The 17,380-nt window shown below is 42.5% G+C and overlaps 1 protein-coding gene across 2 annotated transcripts in view; it reads right to left on the reverse strand.

Annotated features, from left to right (window-relative positions):
* Positions 1-2,031: 2,031 nt before the first annotated feature.
* Positions 2,032-17,380, reverse strand: part of LOC146042250 (Fc receptor-like protein 5) — a 78,823-nt gene continuing 63,474 nt past the window's right edge. The window contains exons 10-13 of one of the 2 annotated variants that reach the window (XM_083162176.1): positions 16,985-17,010; positions 9,187-9,228; positions 7,409-7,443; positions 2,032-5,499 (exon numbers count right to left, since the gene is read on the reverse strand). In XM_083162176.1, the coding sequence (XP_083018302.1) occupies positions 5,389-5,499; positions 7,409-7,443; positions 9,187-9,228; positions 16,985-17,010 (214 nt within the window). In that variant the 3' untranslated portion in view covers positions 2,032-5,388. The remainder of the gene's footprint in view (positions 5,500-7,408; positions 7,444-9,186; positions 9,229-16,984; positions 17,011-17,380) is intronic. The other variant, XR_014463809.1, reaches the window with a different exon arrangement.

Here is a 17,380-nt window from a genome sequence, read left to right on the forward strand (position 1 = left end):
TCAGTCTCTGTCTTTATTTTGAACCATACTGCTTGATGGTCACTGGATCCCAGATTTTCACCCACATTTATGTCAGATATTCTGTCAACATTTGTAAGTATTAAGTCTAATATTGCGTCCTTACGAGTGGGCTCCCTCACCAATTGCTGGAGGGATGCTCCTTGCAAGGAAGTCAGCATGTCCCTACTTCTGGTGGAACTTGCAACAGGCAGCTCCCAGTTTACATCAGGTAGATTAAAGTCTCCCATGATTATCACCTCTCCTTTTAATGCCATTTTATTGATGTCCTGCAATAGGCTCTTGTGTAGTTCCTCTTCCTGACCTGGTGGTCTGTAGATCACCCCTATACGAAGAATCGCCTTCTCCCCTGTTTCTATGGTCACCCAAAGGGCCTCTGTTTTTTCTTCAATACTGTGTATTAAGGTAGTATTTTGTATTCTGCAGCATTGTTTTATCTGAATCGGGAGCAGGCGCTGACGTCATGTGATGTCATCCGCCTGCCCTGAACAGCCCATGTAACGTTGGGTGTCCATCCCGGAACAGCCCCTGAGTGTCAATCAGGCAGCGAGCGACTTGGCGAATGAAAATATTGCAGAAGGCACGGCATGAGGCATTAATGCATATACTCATGTGTAATCCCCCCACCATCAGAGACGAGCAGGTCTGAATCGGCCTGATAAGCTGTTCTTTCTAATTATTTCATTCTTATTAACTTTCGGGATCTATCCTCAGAGGCATTGCCTGGGACAATCCCTTTACGCCACGCCCTCCCTGGACATGTGATGTCTTGATGTCATGAAGAGCGGATCAGGCTAAGTAACTTATATACAGAATGTACAGGTGCTGCCTCTTACATCAATAGTGGTACATTTACTAAGCATCTATGGCATACGGGCAAGTCTAACGTATAGAACAGGGTTGCCTACCCTCCTCGAACAGCCGGGAGGCTCCAGAAAACCCCTCCCAACCCCCAGAAAGGTGGGCAACCCTCTCAGATACTGCCGGGATTTCCAGTACTGGGGCTGGGCATGATGATGCCCCCCTAAAGTGCTGCTGACAGTATCCTCTCCGGGCTTCTCCCAGAGAGGAGACTTTAAAAGTAGGCATCCCTGATATAGGATGTGTTATATGGTGTGCATGTGACTGGTACATAGTGACACATCAGTTTCAGAGTAGAAAATTAGCAGCATCTTTTGGACCTCTTGGAAACAGTTCATTAAAAAGTATTTGGCTTGACCTTTTACATAGGAAAATCTTAGAATATTAGGTACATTTAGATTTACTTTTGTTCGTTGTGGGTTAATGTAAAGATGTATGACAAAATACATCTATATAATAAAACTGGCTGCTGATTGAAATGATGTCATCACGTTGACACATATGGCAGTTGGTGTGAGTACTGACCACTGACCACTAACACCAATGTCACAGATGCACGGGAAGGAGTGAAGGGATAGTGACAGACAGGGCCGGCTCTACCATTAGGCAGCTGCCTAGGGCACCAGAATCTGGGGGGGGGGGGGGGCGCCACCAAGTCTGCCTATCAAAAATGAAGGATGTCTATGAGGATTGTTTTTGTACTTAATGCAGGTGGTTGCTGCAAAACTTATAAGACCTCAACCCCATACTTTCACTTGAGGCATACTTCCCTACTTTGCTGCCCCCTCCCCTTTGTACTCTGTTGTGGTGGCAAAGGGCAGCCTCCAGGGAAAGCAGGAAACTTGCCCACCTTCCCAAGGTGGGGCTAGAAGGACCACCTAATTTTTTGGGAGCCTAAAAAGCGTTTCCAGAATGTGTGTCAAGTAGACTTAGGGGTTGGAAAGTGGGTATTGGTGGCAGTATGGGTGAGATGGGGGGGGGAGATGCAGTAATCAAGTTTTGCCTAGGGTACAGTGTAGCCTTACAATGGCCCTGGTGACAGAGAGACAGCAGAAGAAGGAGAAAGAGCGGGAAGTAGGAAAGAAGTTGAGAAAAAGAAAAGATCGAAGAGATAAGTAGAAAAAAATAAATGAATTAATAAAATTCAGGAAATGTTGGGCAGGACAGCAAGAATTTAATGTTTTGCAACAAATATGTACTTCAGGACATTTTTCAGGAATAGCAAGCAGCTTACTCAGTGTAAAGGGTAAGGGACAAGATCCAAGTATTTTTAAATGAAAACCTTAAATAATTTACATCTGTTTAAATAGCATCAAAATGAGTATATTACAGCACATACAGAAGCAGTATAGAACGAATTACATCCAAAAATATATTTATTAAGGCACTTTTAATCCCATACAGCTCTAGTAACACAAAGCATTGAAACGCAGTCATCTCCATTCCTTCAAGTAACAATTGTCGAGTTTGGGCATAATGTACCGAAGCCTATTTAACCCTTTGATTGCCGGCATTGCTGTGAGCGATCCTCAAAATATCCGCCGGAAATGCCAGCGTCGCTCACAGCGGCTGTTCTTTTAGTATAAATAAATACAAATACAGCCAGGTCGATTCATTGAAGTGAGAGCGGCGCTGGCATTTTTAAAAGATATTTTGAGGATCGCCCACCTCAACGTTGGCACTCAAAGGGTTAATAAGAAAAAAAGTTTACTTGGCAATTTTCAAATCTATTTTGACAAATTCCCTTGGCACCAAAAGAGTTTTTTAAAAAAAACCTTGACATTAAACAAGTTCAGAGTACAGTCAAGCTTTACGAGAACTGTATCATTGTATCAATGTTGTCTTTTCAGTATCATTACAATTGGCAACACGGTTACTCATTCAGGAGCTAGAACTGTTGAGTTTTCGAATTGCAATGCCTTCATAATGGACGTGTACCAACACCACTAGCTAGTTCATTTTACCATGGCTGTCCCACAACTACATGCAGGGGCTGAATTATTAAGCCTGGTGACGTGGCCGGTGATAATGCAGCAGCCAATCAGCACTAACTATCAAGTTATGGGAGGGTATTCAAGCTGGGATTCCAACTGTTGAAACTTCCTAACAGTCGGAATACTGGGCCGTTTTCACTCTGCTCAACAGATACTCGACAGGCGGATACTTGTTCCATCTTTCAAGTATCAAAAAGTGAGCGTGATGACGAAAAAGGCTGCCGATTGTTAAAAACTTCCCTGAATTTGACAATCTTTGGCCGTTTCCGACAAAACAGATCCGATTAGATTTAAAGTTTGATCTGTTTTGTCGGAATCCAACTATAATGCTGTCGGAAACAGCAGCATTGAATAGGCGTTGGGGAAATAGCGGGAAAGATTGAATATCCACCTAGATTGGGTTTGAAAAATGACAGTTGGAAGCTGATTGGCCACTGCGTTATCACCTTCTACTTTAACACTTAAGGCTCTTCATAGTTTGAAAATAGATTGCTGAGGGGGGGGGGGGGGGGTTATACAATTTACTTTTTGGGTATATACTGTATATTTTATAGAAGGCCTATTGGGAAAATTGTACTGTATATTATCGGTCATATTATAAAAAAAATAACATCATACAGTATTCTGAATTGAGTAAACTATAACAATTAGATCATTGTTCTTTAACTTCATAGAGATACAATAAGATGATTTGTAATGCTTTTCTCTGTTTTATACCCATGTTACGAAACATGGCGAAAGGAACAAATTGTGAAATTTAAGCCGTAATTAGCCATATAGTAATTTGCACATTCTCTCATCTTATTTGTATAGTGAATAACTGTAGGTACTTCTGCACTAATTAGTGCCGGGCAGTGAAACGTAGCTGAAAATAAATCCACATATAATTGTTTGTTTTTTTAAACAATTTCTTACTGATTAATAATCAAGGACTCTTCTATTGATTGTTTAATCATTTACAATTCAAAACATATCTAATTTGCTTGCAATTTTAGTCATCTATCAATATACAATAAATACATTTATATAATATTCTGATAATAAAATGGACACAGATAATAATCAGTATATTGACAATTTGTACCGCTACTGACGTTCCAACTTTCCATAAAGTCCTGAGGTCACGTTTAATGTCCTTTCCATTTCTCTTATTTGTCACTGTCATTTGCATTTGATCTTTCATCCTTGATGTTTTAGAATTTTGCATATTCCTTTCAACAAATGCCCAAATGTCATCCATGGCTACACCAGATTTACACTAACAAAACTTCAGTAAATAGATGTGTATATTTACATTTTCTGTGATTGCTTTTTGTACAGTCTGAGGACAGTAAGTGGAAGGAAATATAGCCTTATAGACTGGACTTTTCATCAGAGTGCTTAAATACATAAATCCAAAACTGGAATTTGAGATTTTAGGTTTGAATGCTTAAAGCGCAAATTGTGATCAGCATAAGATAAAAACCTTACCCCCATTGATAAACTTCTCAGTAATACATCGTACAATCACTGTGTAAACATCAACTCAAGATTTACAACTATTTGTAGAAGGTGCATTATACTGTATCTGGCTATTTAGGGACGGATTCAGTAAAGCAAAAAATTGGGACAAACCATTTTGCCATATAAGGGAAGTAAATACATTTATATTGTTTCTGTGCAGGGTAAATACTAGGTGCTTTTGTAGGTAGCCCACAGATGTCAAACCGCTTTATTTTTACACTGCAATTCCACAAAAATGCTCCTGATCTTATCGCGATCTGATAGCGACCCCCGCCAACTACAGTGGTCATTTCTGAGATCCTACCTGCAGCAGGGGGCTGTGCATCGGATCGGGATCGCATCAAAAGGGCAGCGAAATGGCCCAAAACATGGCCGATTTACATACAATCGGTCGAGATTGTATTTAAATTGGCTCGTTTTGGGCCATATCGTCCTGGTGTGTACACCAAATTACAGTTGCCCCACCTGCAGTGCAGCATGGTTTAGCTCATTTGCCTGCTTTTTTGCTTCGCTAACAAAACTGAATAAGGCCCGTAGTGCAAAGTTATTAAAAATATATTAAAGATATATTTTTTACAATTGATTTTAAATGTTTAAAAAAACTACTCACTTATTTTACTGTTCTTAGAAATGGAATTTAACAATGCCTGATTAAAATGTTAGAGCTCTTAGACAAAGCACTGCCAGCGCCCTTTGCTGTTAGCATATTGATGTAGGTGGGTTTTTTTGTAAAATCAACTGGCCTCTGAATGTATTAACTGTGAATGAAGTGTGTGTGGGTCGAAGACTGGTCCACTCTCCTGTCCCGCAGAAATCTATAGGTATAGTTATTAAAATATAAAATTGTGACAGAACATACATAAGGTAGAGACCTGAGCAGAACACTTGGCATCCTTCCTCTGTGATTATTTTAGAAGCATTCCAAACCTCGGAGGTGAAATGCAATGGTTACAGTCCAAGAGTCCACTTGTGTTTGCTGACATTTCAGTACTCTGGTCTTCCATTGGAGTTATTATCGGTTTGCCTTTTTCACGCCACTGTATAGTGTTTCCACCGGTTCTTCGTTTGGCAGTTTGGTAGAGGGTGTGTTATTAAAATTAATTTGTGCATATTTAATTTCACCCTGAAAAAGAGATTTAAAAAAAAAGTGTCAGGAAAGGACAGACACAATTTTCTGCATTGGTCCTAACTTTCCAACAATGGATCTCAGCTTGGAATTTGTGTATGATAGTGGTCCTCATACACAGGACCTCAGAACCCCACACAGTGCACATTTTGCAGGTCTCCTCCTCCTTTTAAAATGTGTCAGTGAGTAATGAAAGCACCTGTCGGGTGACCTGGAAAACATGAACTGTGTGGGGTCCTGAGGACTGAGTGTGAGAATCACTGGTCTAGAGTAAAAGGACACCCACCCCTTCTATGATCTGTACAACCCTCAGGATATTCAAGATGTTCAATTTTGGACTCCTAAACTATGCTGCCAGGACTGTTGGTGACTGTTCTTCTTTCTTTGCATTTAGGGATATGACTTCCTCTCTAGCAGAACACATGCCAGGTACAGAACACAATAGCGTCTCTGTGCCCATTTTATGTGGAAAACTGCATGAAAGCCATTACGTGGCATGTGAATAGTGCCGCACCCATGGGCATATATATACTGGGTGCATAATGTACAGTGCACAAGGCCCACACTGCACTCTCCACACCCATAGACTATACCTACCCCTGTGTCGGCTCTGCAGAGATCACTGGGAAAATGGCAGCCTTTTGGCACCATTTTCTCAGATATCTACACAGAAGGGAAATTAGCAGTGCCATTATCCACGAGATCTGCCATGCAAAGCAGACTGGTATGTTGCTGGGCAGGGGCATATTAGGAGAGTAGGGAGCCCGTCTCTGTTGGACCTTCCTCCTCTCTAACAGGTAGCAGCAGGGACTCTGAGGACTAGGAGGTGTGCAGATCTCCAGGTTATTTTTCTTATTGAGGATGCGTGAAATGGATGGAAAATGTCAGCAACTCCATTTTCCAAGAGACCTGCTCACCCCCTAGTGCTCCGAGTCACTCCTGATGCCGTGGTACTCCAGAGAGGTAAGTATTGAAAAAATGGGTGCAGGGCATACTTGCCTACTTTTGAAAACTAGTTTCAGGGAGATTATAGTTGGTAATAGAATTTTGCAAAGCGCCCCATTGAGAAGCCGTGTCATGCTCCTACCAAAGGGCGTGGCTAGTTCCATATATGGAGAGATTGTGAAAATAGATTGTGAACATGGCACCTAGAAGCGTGGGTGTGTACTGCTACATCTGGGAATGACTTATATACAAATTAGATGAGCCCCAAAGCAGTTAGTAAGAGCTACTATACTTGGTAATGTGCTGGGAAATGGCGCTGAAGATTCAATGTAAATGTATCTGTCTCTCATTCCTTTTTTCCTCAAAATGTAACAATGTAATGTGCGCTAGGTGACATGAGGGAGATTGCTAGACTAATGAGGGAGAGAGGGAGATTGCTGCTATGTCAGGGAGTCTCCTGCAGAATGCAGGAGGGGAGGTAACTATGATGTAACAGTGTAATGTGGGCTAGGTGGCATGAGGGAGATTGGTAGACTAATGAGGGAGAGAGGGAGATTGCTGCTATGTCAGGGAGTCTCCTGCAGAATTCAGGAGGGTAGGCAGCTATGCTGCAGGGTTAGTGATGTGGGGCCCTCCAGACCCACGGACCCTTGTGCACCACACCCACCTCGCCCATTATAAATATTCCACTGGTGCCGTGGTCTACTTGGCACATGCACCAGAGACTTCATTATACTCCCTTATTACTAGATTCCTCCCAATGTCACACTTCCTCTGCCTCACAAGTGCTCAGGACATACAGGAAGTGTGACAGAAGCCCCTGAATGAGCAGTACACTGCATGGATGCAGAAGCCTGGGGCGTGGGCATAGGTGGACTATACATAAATCTTAAAAAAGATAAGAAAGTGTCTAAAAGAAACTACATATTTACTACTGTCTACACAATGTAAAGAAACTCACGTCGTCGTTGTTTGTCATTAAAGCGTTTGCTGTTCCTGCAATAATAGTAATGAAAAAATAATAGTATTATAGTAATCTCTACACAAAGATACCAATTGTACATAAATATTGAGAACATTACATGTATTAGTAATAGAGGCGGCTACCACAGACACAGAAAGAACCTCATTTGCTAGGAGAAATAAAGTTGTCTGTTTGTGTTGCACAGATTGACCAATGAAATACACAGTAACTTCTATTCATTTACTTATGAAGAATTGTAGTAGATATCCCAAATAACCTCTTTGGGCAGCAACATCTTGTTTAAATACGATAAGATAAGATATATATATATATATATATATATATATATATATATATATATATATACAGTATATATATATATATATATATAAGATATTCATAAGATTCATTAACATTCATAAGAATATGAATTGTAGAATATGAAGTTTGAAAAAAAATTGGTGCGACACAAACGGTTTTTAGTGTCTTCCTCTATCTCGCCCCGGAGTTCTGTAAATAAACTCTAATATGTTTGGGATGTGGCCTCGCTGTTTCCCTACACCCAAACCTTTAAACCCTCATGTTGGGAGAATTTTATAAGGCACGAGGATCCTTATGCCCGGTACACACCAGGGCGACCCGCTCAGGATGCACATCGTGAGCGTGGTCGCCCGACCCGCTCACGATGTGCACCGCATCCGATCTGATCGCAACCCGCACCCGGGTGTATGGTCGTTTTCAGATCCTACCTGCTGCAGGTAGGATCTGAATAACGACCAACCGACCCGTGGGACCGCGCATCGGATCGGGATCGGATCAGAACAGGCAAAAGAGGGCCCAATCTACCTACAATCTACATACAATCGGTCGGGATTGGATCTAGATTGATGGGATTGGACCCCTGTCGTTCTGGTGTGTACCCTGCATAAGATTTTAAGTCATAGCAATTATTGTTATCTTATTTTTTTTTGCTATCATACTGATTCCTGTATTTTAATGTTCCATTAACAACTTTGTTAGGTCTCTAGCTCCTGTACTTTTAACTTTGTAGTTATCTGCCCCCCCCCCCCCCCCCCCCACCCCCCAAGTTGCCCCCACAGCTAAGTAATTTCTGAATACAGATTGTGGGCAGGAATGGGATGTTCCCATCAGTGAGACATAGAAGAAAGCATACAGTAATTGCAATAATTGATTTAATGGGACTATACTGTAAATATACAGAGACTAAGAATGTTAAGAACTTTTAGCTGGGTACACGCTAGATGACATCTTGAATGATTTGACCGATTCAAACGGTTCAGAACGACAAACCGCTCAAATCAGCCAGTGTGTATGCACCATGCCACTGACAATGCATGCTCCTGGGCGTCATCAGCACCATTCTCCTACATTCAGGAAGATGGCGGGGCGGCCTCCTCTAGCATTCCTATAAACTGTCTGCCATTTTGTATGGGGCTTTTTTCATTAGCAGCAGGAGGGACGCCGCAACCGCAGACAAGTATATCTGCAGGTCCCAGCCAGAGACTCTGCGGCAGCAAGCGGAGGGGTGAGGCAGGGTTGGGAAGGTCTTAACTTTTCTGAGGGAGTCTCAACTTTCCTGGGAGGGTGCCGCCTAAATTTTCTAGCAGGGGGAGCCCATTTTTGTGTTACGCCACTGCCTGCATCCAGCTTTATAGAAAATATGCAGTGTATATATCAATGGTTAACTAAAGGTTTTAGCTAAGTTGACTTAACGTAATTAGTACAGTAAATTGTCCATATGAATAACTTTATACCTCCATTCTCTGTGTTGAATTTGACAGATGGGTTCTTTGTTCCTGCAGAATAAATATCTGTGATCAAAAAACAAGATAACGGACAGTGGAGACTCGCTGCCAAAACAGAAGTAAATAAGGCGCATCCAGGAGACCAGAAACGTAATCATAAGAAATAGAAGTAATATATGAATTTGCGCTGTGCTACGGTCAGCGTGTGGTTAAACGGACAGAGCCCTGCGACTGATCGTTAAGCAGACATTCGGCGCAATCTTGTGACAAACCTCAGTTTAGTTTACCAGCGAAAGAACCAAATAATAAAATTAGCATAAACAATACTCTAAATCAGGCATGTCCAACATTGGCCCTCCAGATGTTTTGAAGTTACACATCCCAGCCTGCTTTGCAATAGTTTTAGCATTCTCTAATAGCAAAACTGTGGCAAAGCATGCTGGGATGTGTAGTTTCACAACATCTGGAGGGCCAACGTTGGACATGCCTGCTCTAAATCTGATTTATGGTGGGACATTTGCCCTGGAACATGATTTGAGCTGCTGATGATGATGATACAGGGAAATCTTTAAGGGCAATTAAATCTATAGCACTGTGCATCACACCCAATAATGCTAATTAAATAAAAGTACTAAAATTGTAATTTAAAAGCAACATTACTTTGTGATAATTAATCGTTTTACAAAAATAATGTACATTTACTACTCTGTTTTGGCTGCCTGTATGTTTATTAAAAAATAAAAATCCATTTGATTCTTCTTTGATTAGCATCTCATATGCTGCAATATGCTGTGACTTGTTTACAAAAGACTTGGGCTCTTTGACTGTTTACTATAATGTGTTTACATTGCCTATTGCAATTTTTTTAAAGCATCTTTTACACCAACAGTCACAGCTTTACAAAACAATCACCTAGCACTGACTGCTAGACAAGGTTTCGCCATAAGGGATGGGAGTGAGGTTCCAGTCACCAAGTGGTTATACTGCGGCTAATGTAAAGCACTTGTATGCCACAATGGGAGCTGTATACTTATCTCAGCATATGGCCTGTATTCTGGAATATCTGGAAATCCGGAGTACCCGGTGGAAACCCACGCAAGCTGTGAGGCGGTAATGCTAACCATTACACCGTCCATGTGGTATAACTTTAAATTTGAAGTGTTAGGGACGATCTCTGGATTGCAAGACAAAAATGTGGATGCCCTCTGTATTGGTATTTATATAAACAGGTAGCAAGGAGCCCTCCTAATAATTATTGTTCCAAGTATTTTATAATATCATTCATTCGTTTCATAATAATATACAACAGACAAAATATATTGATCATACATGGTGCCCAAAAGTGCAAAGAATATTAATAATCAACTTATATTAACCCTTTGAGTTCCAGCGTTGCTGTTAAAGATCCTCAAAATATCCAGTAAAAATGGCAGCGCCACTCACAGCGACTGTTTTGGTGCGATGTTTAACTAAACTTCAATTATTTGACCTGGCTGTATCTGTATTTATTTATACTTAGCAAACAGCCGCTGTGAGCGGCGCCGGCATTTGTAGCGGATATTCTGACGATCTCTCACTCAACGTTGGCACTCAAATGGTCAATAATTAGTAAAGCGTATACCTACAAACATCAGCTAAATATTAAATATGAAAAGAATGTGAAGAAAGAACAAAGAAGTGATTAAGACGTCTTCTGACTCACCGGTGCGCCTATTATTTTCTCTATTTATCATATAGTTCCCTTTTTGTGTGAATACAAATTACTTGGAAAATGTTAAGGTGCCCATTCACTGCTGCAACGTCTCGCAGCAGTGTTCGGACGTCCGATACCCATGCAGCCGCCGGGCAGGGACACATGCAATCCGTTGTGATGGATCGCATGCGTCCCTGCTTCCCGCCCGCCTCGCTGCCTGGAGGGAGGTCCCAGAATGGGTGGTTGGACGGCCAGCCTGTCCAACGCACGGGACCATGCATCGGACCCGACTGAATGTCAGGGAGAGGCGATTTGGGCCGATTTAACGGGCCGTTTGATCGCAATCGCCCAAAATCAGACCAAATCGCCTCAGTGTATGGGCACCTTTAGACATTTGAAAATACCAAAGCAAGCAAGGGGAACAAATCCAGCACTGGTCTATGTGGGATAGAAAATGTATGAGCTCATAGGCATATGCAGCGGGGGTTTATGGTTGACTTGAAACCCCCTCCTCTTCTTCTATCAAGTTTCCCTTGTGTGTGGATCTGAGCCCTCAATCAGTGCATTGGACCAGAGAGTAGCTACCAAGAAGAAGAGACAGGGGCCTTACCATGAGGTGGGAGAATGTGAGCTTAGAAAGTGCAGTACTGGTTCTATTGTGTTTGTGTATTTATTTATGTTTAACCTTTTACTGACCACTTATTTATATTATTTAAACATTCCATTCAATATCCAAAATATAAAAAGACCACGTTCTGCAGCCAATAGTCAATACTAGATTCTTCTACTGTGCCGCACTTGTTTCAATGTTCCGCATAGTGTTTGCCATTGGAGCTAGTTTAGAAAAAGTTACAGGATAAATGACTTTTTATCGTACAGTACAGGAGATGCGCCATGAGTAAAACATATGCACAGTAGGGTATCTAGAATGCAGAAAGGGAACAAAACTCCTTGGGTGGGGCACTCTTAAAAAAATAAAACTTAACTGCAATTGTCTATAACAAAAATATAGCAACAACACACACACCTAACAAGCAATAATAGCATACATATATTCAAGACTATTATTGTACCCACAAAATAGTATAAAGGCAAAGAGGCTCAATATGCTCAATAATAGGTTTATATGCATGGGCATTCAGGGCCCCATAGCAAAATATTTAAAGCCCCCCCATTACAATGCCCCCAGGGCAGGAGAGAGAGTGAGGGGAGTGAGACACAAAGAGGGTATCAGGTGGAGAGAGAGATAGAGGAGTGAGTAAGGGGAAGAGGGGTTCGAGAAGAGAGTAAGAGTAAAAGAGTAAGACTAAGAGAAAGATGGGGTGGTGAGAGAGAGAGGACATCAAGGAAACAGAGTGGGGAGAGGAGCAAGGGAGAGAGTGAGCGATGTGAGTGAAAGAGAGAGAGAGTGTGCATAAGGGACGGAGACAGAAAGAGGTAGGCGAAAGAGAATCAGGCTGAGAGAAGGAGAGCGGGAGAGAGAGTGAGAGACAGAGACAGTGCAAGATAGAGACAAAGTCAGGAAGGGAAAGAGACAGTGTTGAGGAGGGAGAGAGAGAGTGTTGGGCAGAGAGAGACAGTGTTGGGGAGTGAGACAGTGTCAGGCAGGGAGAGTTGAGGAGAGAGAGAGTTGGAGAGACATGAAGAAAAAGAGAGTCAGACAGGGGTCAGGCATAGATGGTCCAACAGAGGACCGTATGGAGACATTGACGGACAGACATACAAGCAGAAGGACAGATGGGTGGGAATGGGATCTCACATACATACATGTACTGCCTCCCTCACACATACATACATACATCTTTGCAGGGGATGGCGATGGCGACTCCAGCCGCCATCCCCTGCCAGCCGCCATCTGTATAGCGAGAAGGGGACGCGCGCGCACGAGAGGCACGCACGTCCCGCTTCCCGCACTTCCCCCGGGTCACCGCCGGCTTGTCGGCGGTCACTCGGGGTCCCCGCTGCCTGCCCGCACCCCCCACTAACCCTGTCCGTATCCCTGAAGCGGAGACGGACAGGGTTCCCATCGCCCCGCCGACGGAGATTGAGTTGCGCGTGCGCGTGAGACACACACGCATCTCAGTCAGATGCTGAGCCAGGCTGCTGGCCGATCGCCAGCGGTGACGTTCTGGCGATTCGCCAGCAAAGAAGAGCCCGGCCCCATCTGTACATACATACATACATCCATACATCCACTGCCTCCTTCATAAATACTGTACATATATACAATGTCTCCCTCATACATACATACATACATACATACATGTACTGCCTCCTTCATAAATACTGTACATATATACAATGTCTCCCTCATACATACATACATACATACATACATGTACTGCCTCCTTCATAAATACTGTACATATATACAATGTCTCCCTCATACATACATACATACATACATACATATATTCACTACCTCCTTGTACATACTGTCGCTTACACTTGAATACAATAAAGGACAATTACAGGGTACATAAACATGGCTGCACAGAAGACAACACTGACATAAGTATCAGCATGGCAGAAACCACAGGATCAAAGATGTAAGAGAAGGAAAAGCCCGTGAGGGAAGAGGGCCCTGCTCGTGAAAGCTTTTCACTTCCTTTCATTATTATTATTTTGCTGATGTTCATAGACATACATTTCAAATAAATACTGTATGAATTAAAAGTACATTTTTATATACTTTGCACTTTGTGTACATGTTGCCCCTCCAGTCAGCTATAATTTTCAGACCTTTCTCAATGAATTAGCTAGATCACAGATAGAACAATGGGGCAGATGTATTAAGCCTTAACAAGAGATAAATTCAAGGGTGATAAGGAGAGATAAATGTCCAGCCAATCAGCTCCTTACTGACTTTTTTCAAACACAGCCTGTAACATGGCAGTTGGCAGGTGATTGGCTGGACGGTTATCTCTCTTTATCACTCTTGCATTTATCTCTTGTTAAGGCTTAATACATCTGCCCCAATGCCTCTTGGCAAGTGGCATATTTCTGACAATAATAGCAGTGGTATATTCTACGTTTACTACAGATGCTGCCACATTATACAGTGTAAAGGCCCCTCTCCACTAGGGCCAGGTATCGTATGTGCACCTTTTGCATACAATGTATCATATGTGATCTAGCAGGGGCTACAGGCTGCAACAAATATTTGTGGCAGCCTGTCAGATCGACAACTGCTATGCAAGGCGACACACGGGAACGCACCTCACATGTCACTTTTTATGCAATCCGTCTTAATAATGCATCGGAATTGCAAAAAAAGTGCCCATATCGCACTTCTGGATGGGGCCTAAAGGGACCGAGCATAGCCGCTAAGTTGTCAATCAGTGCACTGGACCAGAGAGTAGCTGCCAGGAAGATGAGACCAGATTGATACAGCTAGATACAAAAATATCAGTTTTATGTGTTCCTTTCTGCGCAATCCATTCTATATGACTTTCGGTCGACAGGTGCGAGGTCGACATGGGTTTTTTCACTGTTTTTTTACCCGAATGTCGACACAGTCGACATGGACACAGTTGCAAGTGAACCGCAGCCCCTCGCATCGCTCGCTTCGCTCGCTATTCTTCGGGCGCGGTGCCTCGCTGCGCTTGGCACACTATTTTATTCTCCCACCACGCCATAGTGTATGGTAGGGCATGAAATACCGCCTGTCGGCACATGTCGGTTCAAAAAGCAGTGAAAAAACCCATGTCGACCTCGCACCTGTCGACCAAAAGGCATGTAGACTGTTTCACTTGTACATTCTATTTTTCGGGATTTTGAGCCTGTCGGGATTTTAAATGTCGGGATTTTGACCCTGTCAGGATTTTAAATGTCGGGATTTTGTCCATGTCGGGATTTTGTCCTTGTCGGTATTTTGACCCATTCGGGATTTTGACCCTGCCGGGATTTTGACCGTCGGGATTTTGACTGCATCCCATATAAATAGCTGAGCCACTGCCACAGTATCTCTCAAAGAAGTATTTGCCTTCTGCTAATTATAATACCGTGTTTCCCCGATAATAAGACACTGTCTTATTTTATTTTTTTCACTCAAAAAAGACCATAGGTCTTATTTTCGGGGAAGGGCTTATTTTAAAAAATGCCCCAGTGCTCCTTTAAAAAATGCCCCAGTGCTCCTTTAAAAAAATGCCCCACTGCTCCTTTAAAAAAATGCCCCACTGCTCCTTTAAAAAAATGCCCCACTGCTCCTTTAAAACATGCCCCAGTCCACCATCTCAAAATTGAACCCAGTCATCCATCTTCCACATGCCTCCACATTCTTGATGGCCCCAAACCTGTTTGTTTACCGGAACTCCGTACGGTACGGTATTGATGGCCCCAAAACATCCGTCGGCGCTGTGTGCTGCACAGGCTGTACTGTTCAGCAGCCGCGTGCTGTGCGCGGCATGATGTGCGCGGCGTGACGTCACACCGCGCCTACCGCAATGTATCCCTGGGAACGGGAGCCGCGGTATTACCGTACAGGCGAGGTGAGCGGGGCTGAGCGGGGCTGAGCGGGGCTGAGCAGGGCTACACTTTAACAACTGTAAAAAAATCTATGGGAAATTTCATAGGTCTTATTTTCGGGGGAGGGCTTATTTTGGACAAATGTTCCAAATCTGGGGTAGGGCTTATTATCGGGGTAGGTCTAATTATCGGGGAAACACGGTAGAACAATTATCTTTGGCACTTTATCGTCAAAGGTTTGAAGCCATAAACAAGTATTACACTCAGCTTAGTTTGGGTGGCAATGGTATAGCAACTAGATGTTTTATTTAATGTATGTTTTGTTCTTTGTACCGGCTGGTATCACTGTATTTTTTAACAGCATTTTGTGTATAAATAAAATTAATTCTACTAGCGATTTTTTTTCCTTTCTAACTGGCTTTCATGCACATTTATCTGCTTTTAATTCAGTGTCATCAGCAAATGATTGTATGTATTGAGCAAAGTCCACAGATCACTGGTGTGCAATGGAGGGTGTAAAATAAAATAACCCAACATTTCCCTCATAAACACTTCCTTTTAAAGGTCCGTACAGGTGGTGGAGCCTGGATTTTGAACTATTATTTTTATTCTTACTTCCCCATTTCCTTCAAGCCTTTGGGCAGATCTTATAATGTGACACAAACACTGTGCGATTATAGCACATATAATGTTACTTTAAGCAGTGTGTGGTCCATTTCTTCCACCCTGATTCTGTACTTACTCGTACACATAATGTTGTCCAGGTGGGTTTCAAAAACAGAACCTTATCGTGTTTTCAATCTGTATTCCTTTCATTTGTGTTCAGTCTTCAGTATGAGATTTTGATCAAAATGAAAGAGCCAATGGCACTCTTGAAAAAGGTGAAACGCGTCAGCATAGAGACTTCCAGATATACTCGTGGGATCTTTTATCTTGTAAGCCGTGAAGTAGAAGGGGGTATCTGGAACCCTTGCTTATAGACATTTTGTGCTTGCATTCTATGTTATTCCAGTAGAGTTTAGGGGGCTAATTATTGTGCAATATTTTATATTCTGTACATTTAGATGTTTAATGTGAGTGTGTTTTCACTGCGCTACATGACAATGTTTCTCCTCTGTACCATTTTCTGGTATCCTTTAAGGAACTCTGGAGCATTCAAAGGGGAACGAAAAGTGATACCCAAGCATTTATTACAAGCACTGGAAATTCCCCTAAGATAACAATACAACTCGGGTGTCTGGGGGAATCTGCTTTGGAGGGGACAGTACAGTTTGTTATTTTAGAAATGGGGGTCCGAGAACCAATTCAGACTGAGCCTGATTGTAATGCCACATTAAGCACGTCCGTGGGGAGGAGACTGAGCTGGAATGATGCAGTTCGCAAAGTTTTAGCTCTGCCTATTTTCTGTGGGTTATATTTACAGATATTTATTATATTTCTAGTTTCTTCTTTAGCATTATCAGTCATGAATTACACCGTGCACTAGGATTCATACAGACTTTACTCTCCATTAACACATGGACTAAGTTCTGTGTCTTCTTTACACTTTAAACTCATTTTGTTTCCAATACCCGCGAGTACAAGTCCTTACATTCAAAAAGCACAGCGATTTGTAGTCATATAGATGAAACATTGTGTATACATTACCTGTCTGGTCATCTGGATCATTTATTCTGGGGAGAAAATAATTGTCCGTTAGTTAAGAAGCTGAGACAGTGAGTGTCACATGGATGCAGAGAATTAGTCATGCAATATTAAAAATACACAATTACTGGCGTGCACCTGTGTATATTACACATCCAGGAGGTCATTCTGGTTGACTCGCAAAGCAGCGAATTTCGGTTCTTCGCGAGCCAACTAATGCCACTCGCTGCCCTCATGAACGCCCGCCCCCCCCGCTGGATGGCGAATGTGCCCGTAGGGATGTTTTGCATAAACATCCATTCGCAGCCTTGCTCGCGGGCCCGAAATCATTCAATGGTCGCCGATGGTTCTGTATCACTCGCAAATCTTAGTCACTCTCTGGGGATTTGCGTTGCCCTG

This window comes from Crinia signifera, chromosome 19 (assembly GCF_055691185.1).
Source record: "Crinia signifera chromosome 19, ASM5569118v1, whole genome shotgun sequence".
Lineage (NCBI taxonomy): Eukaryota > Metazoa > Chordata > Amphibia > Anura > Myobatrachidae > Crinia > Crinia signifera.